This window comes from Telopea speciosissima, chromosome 7, assembly GCF_018873765.1.
Source record: "Telopea speciosissima isolate NSW1024214 ecotype Mountain lineage chromosome 7, Tspe_v1, whole genome shotgun sequence".
Classification (NCBI taxonomy): domain Eukaryota; kingdom Viridiplantae; phylum Streptophyta; class Magnoliopsida; order Proteales; family Proteaceae; genus Telopea; species Telopea speciosissima.
In genome coordinates, this window is record NC_057922.1 from 3403559 (window position 1) to 3409711 (window position 6153).

General features: G+C 38.1%; 1 protein-coding gene across 1 annotated transcript in view; it reads left to right on the forward strand.

Annotated features, from left to right (window-relative positions):
• The window catches only part of LOC122667468 (copper-transporting ATPase PAA1, chloroplastic), a 52377-nt gene extending 48820 nt beyond the window's left edge, over positions 1-3557 (forward strand). The window contains exons 16-17 of the mRNA XM_043863742.1: positions 2414-2494; positions 3231-3557. Coding sequence (XP_043719677.1) covers positions 2414-2494; positions 3231-3494 — 345 coding nt within the window. The 3' untranslated portion in view covers positions 3495-3557. The remainder of the gene's footprint in view (positions 1-2413; positions 2495-3230) is intronic.
• The last annotated feature ends 2596 nt before the right edge of the window (positions 3558-6153 follow it).

Sequence of the window (6153 nt, forward strand, 5' to 3'; positions counted from 1 at the left end):
AGAAGTGGATTGTTGTGTGATTGATGTATTCCATTCAAACTCGAAGGAAAATTACAGTTATAAAACCAATAAATATGTATGGAGCTAAATGTTGGATGGTGAAGAAACAACATACAAACAAAGTGGCTGAGAGAAAATCATTTAGGTGGCATCAAGATTTTAAGTATCCTAACGTACCTGCTGATACGTAACATATCTTTACGGTTCCGATATGATACCTAAAAAAGGTATCTGACTATATTAGGTCGATATTTAACTCATTATGGTTGATACTTATCGATATGCTCGATACATCTCTTATAAATTATATAACAAGATCAATGACTGCAAAACACTTAGCAAGAGCTCCTGTAAGGCATTCTAATCAATATTATTTTGGCAAAATCAACTTGATTCCTTGCTTCTACTGGCAAAAAAGACTAGTATTTTTTATTTCATCATCATTTGGTGATTAACAACCTGCAATCAAGGATCAAAACCAGATTTGCGCAAGAACAGTTTTCTATCAAAACTTTGAAGTTTTTGCTCAACTGTTGATTTTTAGTGTCGTTTTTTGCAATGGATCACTAGATTAGTGAAAAACAACCTGAATGATTGCATCAAAAAAAAAATTTGGCAATAATGTGTGCATCTAAACCCTAAATCTTCCCCAACTGAAAATGACTTCTTTTTTTTTTGTATTAGTACATTTAAGAAACCTCATCCTTTATACATAATCACTTGAATGCATTTGTCTCGTTGTACTTTGTTCTCCTCTTTATACATGATATATTTACATGTTACTTATAATGTTTTATACTTCAAAACTGTATTTCTCATGTATCCTAAGCATTTCCATACATATCTTGTGTCTCTCCGATATGGTACGATACATCTCTTAAAATCACCTTTCCGATACGATACCTGATGTCCATACTTTAAACCTTGGGTGGCATGGACATTTGCAATGGAGACCTTTGAATGCACCAGTAAGGAGTGTATGATTCAGATTGGAGGAGCTAAAGAGCCATGGCCAGGCCTAAAATGACTTTAGGAGAAGTGAGAAAAGACATGCATAGTTTAGGATTGGTAACAAGAATGGCGTTGAATAGAGTTGATTGACGAAAGAAGATCCTTGTAGCCAACCCCATTTGTTGTTGTAAAGTGAGTAGCCAATCGAAGGGACAAAGATCATCAAATCCTGAAAAGGTATGTGGATTGTTGTTGTGAAGTGAGTAGCCAATCGTAGGGACAAAGATCATCAAATCCTGGAAAGGGATGTGGATCATGAGTAGCCAATCGAAAGGACAAAGATCATCAAAGCCTGAAAAGGCATGTGGATTGTTGTTGTAAAGTGAGTAGCCAATCGTAGAGACAAAGATCATCAAATCCTGGAAAGGGATGTGGATCATGCAACTCTGATTCTTGAGGAAAACACAACTCAGCCTTATCCCAACTAAATGGGGTTGACTACATGGATCCTTGCTCTCCGATCAGCTCTATTCGAGATCATACTTGATACAAGGCCTAAGCTATGCATGTCTTTCCTCACCACTTCTCCTAGGGTCATTTTAGGTTTGCCTTTGGCTCTTTTAGACAGAGCTACTCACTTTCCACCAGCTAAATACCATGCTGATGCAGTGACCAGTGTGTTTTTACTCTAGCATTGTCATCTTCAAAGGTAATTCTGACATGGTTGGTTGAGTTTTCTATTATCATTATCATTGATGTACTGAACGCTTATGGAGTGAGCTTTAATATAGTTTTTCTTTAGTCGAAATAATAAAATAAAGGGAGAGGGTTCTCTAAGCAAGCGCTATAGGAGAGCACACCAATGGGTTGCGACAAAAAAGTATAAACCATAGGATGGCACCAAGGTCATTTCATGTGGAGAGGAGAGAGATAGAAACAGTGGTGCTAGCGTACCCTACCCTAGTGGCTCAGAGAACATGTTCTCTAAAGTAAAATTGCACTACAATTTGACTGCTGTCTGTTGGTCACCCAATATTCTAGAAACACTCTCTACTTCATCCACCCTAATTTAATTCTATAATAAAATTCCTCTTCAATCATCTAACAATTTACTTTCTGTGAGTGGAGCATTCAAAGCTCTTGCAATCTACGGTTGCCCTACAACCTAGAAGCACCCTCTACATAATCCACCCTGTTCTAATTCCATAGGCAACACGTTCTGAAAAATAAACTCTGTATGTGGGCAAAATATTGTAGCTTTTGCTACTTCTGGAATGTTCCTTCAATAGTTTTCATCTCCATGTTACGCAACTCCATATTTCATGTTGCTTGTTTGCAGGTATTGATGTTTGAAGGTTCTTTGTCTCTTCTGCTATTATACTCTTAGTAATTTTTTATTGCTCTATATGAAGGGGCTTCTACCATCCAATTGGAAATTGACATTTGGATAACTGTCATGCAGTTACTTGAAGCTTTGGAGCTAAGTAGATTAACCATGAACACTGTCAAGCAGAATCTTTGGTGGGCATTTGCATATAATATTGTAAGACTTCTTTGCCACTGAACAAATTTGAGCTATGCTATCAAATCAGGAAAGAAGGGTTGGGGTGTGGAGGCCTGGAGGGGGAGAGCTGTGATTTTGGATGAACTGAACTACCTTTATTGAAGTCAAAATCGGTTTAAAATTTCTTAACTGATAGGGATTCTAATTTATAGTGGCAGTTTGAGTCAAGTCTCCCTCTAGGCCAGATTTCGTAACTCAGTCTCCAAGTGCTCAGTAAGTGTGATTGGGTGATGTCCCATGACTCACCAAAAGACGTGCATCGATCTGAATTCTGATAATCATTGCACCTGATTGCAGGAATCTATTAGACAATGGACCCCAAATAGTTGTGTGTACATGTCTCATGTTGAGAATAGATGATGTATTTTAAGGCCTCCAACTTCACAGGAGTCTAAATTTTTCCTCATTCAGAAAGAGGAATCAAAAATTTTTGTTTATAAATCTTGGTGTGTTTGATTGGTCCTTTGTCTCACCAATATGGTTGCATTTCATTCCAAGATTACCCTGGCTGAAAGGAAGTCTAATCAGTCTGGAATATCTCAAGAATGAAAAGTAACCATGGGGAATAGTCTGGAAGCACCATCCTCACCCCTCCTACCCCCCTCCCAATTTTTTCCTCCCTTCTCTGTTTCCATATCCAAGTTTGAGTTGGTTAGAAATGTTACTTTGTTTCCGTTTCACAGAATTTGTCTTACAACTGCTGAAACTGTTACAGATTGGAATTCCAATTGCTGCTGGACTGTTGCTGCCAGTGACTGGGACCATGCTGACTCCATCAATAGCTGGAGCTCTAATGGGCTTGAGTTCCATAGGGGTCATGACAAATTCATTGCTTCTCAGGCTCAAGTTTGCCTCAAAACAGAAACCGATCTGCAAACTGCCTCTGGAGGCCAAAACCAGTTCCCAGCCTGACATTCTTACCAGCAAGAATAGCAAGTTGGATCACTCTCATGCTGCTGCTAGATGGAGGAATGTTTGATTGTTCAGGAAAAGCTGTACTAATTAAAATGTAGGCCGTAATGGAAAACATTTTTTTTTATGCATTAGTTGAACTGCAGGGCAAAGCAAGTCCTCAGAAAATTTTGATTTATGTTTCCCAAAGTGAAAGTTCCATAACTCTCACTCATGTTAACGCTCTTATCAAAAGATAGACCAGTAACTGCATCCAAGTGATTCATATCAGCTCTAGTAATGCTGTATGATGATCAGTGCACTGTACTAACCCAGTTTAAAACTTCTCTGGTGTACAGCATCTACCATCACTTCGCAACAAGTGGAGAACCTTTTAAAGTTTCAGCTTCAGCCATGATGCCAGACTTCAAAAATCCATAAGGCTGAGGCAACCTCTGTGAAGATGGATTAACTTTCCCCATAGCTAGTAGGAAAACGTCCCAATTTGTTACATATTCTTTTAGATGATAGGATAAAAATTTTGTTGCAAAAAAGTTTAAAGAATCCATTAGGAACCGATAGTTAATTTAGGTTTTTTTCTCCCTAACCACCCCCCACCCCACCACCCACACCTCCCCAAAACTACAAAAAATTGAATGCCTCACTGTTTGAATGATCAAGTCAGCTTCACTGTCACAGTCATCTAGTTGCAACCTGTGACGGTTTTTTTTTATTGATTTTACTTGAACTTTCTAATACGCACATTTTACATGGAAACAAACAAAGCCAAAAGGTCAAAAAATTCCTAGACCATGCAGTCTACTATTTAATGTATGGGCTACAGGCCTTGTTTGCTATTTGGAAAGTTGAAGTGGCAAGCCGGGCCCATTGGAAATCTAGGCAATGGCCTGGATTGGCCGCTCATCAAATTAACTGCACACCTTACATGTATTATTGGTCTCTTTTCGTCCTTGTTTTTCCAATGCTTTATTTTAACAGTTTGCCAACTCTATTTGATCTAAGAGCTAGAGATCTCTAATCGGTCACATGGTCTCTACACAAGCGTCTGGGCCAATGGGTGAGCACGCCTAGGTATTTAGCAGGGAAAGAACCATCATTTCATTGTGCCCCGTGAGAGGGCATAGAAAACACTCCCAAGTAGAGACCTTTTTCCCATGATTCTAAGTGACGTGTACTGGGTTTCCTCACACAAGGGAACCACACATGGATAAAGACGAAGGAAGTGACGTGAAGGTACTTACATAATTGTGTTTCAAGCTAATTAATTCACAAGTCTATCAGACATTCAGACTACCACACTCTTTTTAACTTTGTTTATGAAAGGAGGGAGAGTGTTGGGCGTGAACATGGTTTTAGTGCATGGTATCGGCATGCCTATGCCAACACTCCATGAGTCTATTCTCTCCTTCTCATATGAAAAGACACCTATCCCCTCTTGTTTTGAGGAGAGAGATAGACACATGGGAGTGTTGGCATAGGCAGCCCTCCCGGGCAGAAAATTATTTCCCCTTTTTTGTAATCGTTACCTAAGATCATATCATCCTACATCCAACTCCAAAACATTTGGATATTAAATTTTTGAGAAATGTTCTGTGGGGGAGTATATCCCTTGCCCTCAGATACATGGGAGGCAAAATCACCACCCTGTTGATGCCACTCTCCCATTGGCCCTTTGCGCACACAAGGGCCACGCTCTCCAAAGAGAACTCTTACCCTTAAATTTTACTATATTTTGCACAAATGTCACATTGAAAAGTCTATTACTAAATATGGTAAAAATTTTAAGTTACACAATGATCTTTGATAATCAAAAAAAATTATTTTCAAGCTTTGAAATTTTTCACTTGTCTTCCTTTGCTTTCCTTGCAACCAAAACAATTGTGATTTGTTTACAATCTTAAATATAACTTCTATTTTTGTTTTCGAAAGACAAAAGTTGGTGAAAACCAATAGAAAAGGTAGAATTCCTTTTCCATTGGTGATTTGATCCTATGATTGGATTTTGGGTTCATTATTAATTCCCACACCCTATTGTTCATAGTCACAAATATCCTTCTTAGGTATAAATCATAGGGTGTAGATGCCTATGGTGAGGGGATTCTATTCAGTCCTTATATAAATGTATATCCATGCTATGATTACATCTATTTCTCCCAAAACCGAAAAAAAAAACCCTTCCTAGTTGCAAGTGGCACTGAAATTTCCTTCAAAATGGTTATTCTAACAATTGTATAAATATGATTTCGCCAGACAGCCTCCATGTCAAATTTACAGAAGCAAAACAATAATGGAAGTCTAGTGCCCAAAAATTGGAAATCTACCCACCCAGAAATTTTGAAGAGGAATGCTAGCAGGATGGGAGGTGTAGTATTAATCCTTGATGAAAACCCGTCTTATTGGTCTTAAACAATAAACTGGGAATTAAAAAAACCATTGGTTCTCACCATTCTTGCCCAACATTATTTTAATCCCATTCAACTCAGTTTAGGTAAGCAGGATGACACACAGACAAATTTATTTATTTATTTGTTTATGAATACTACGATGATTCTCTTTGAACATAAGAAGATCGCAATATAATCAAAGAAGCCAAGTGTCAACAGTTCAGGATGGTCAGCTCATTTGTAACAACATACACTTGGAGATGAAGGAATGTATACTTCTACAAAACGAAATTGTATTGGGGAAAAAATGGCTAATTCACTTCGACTTCAAATCAGTAATTA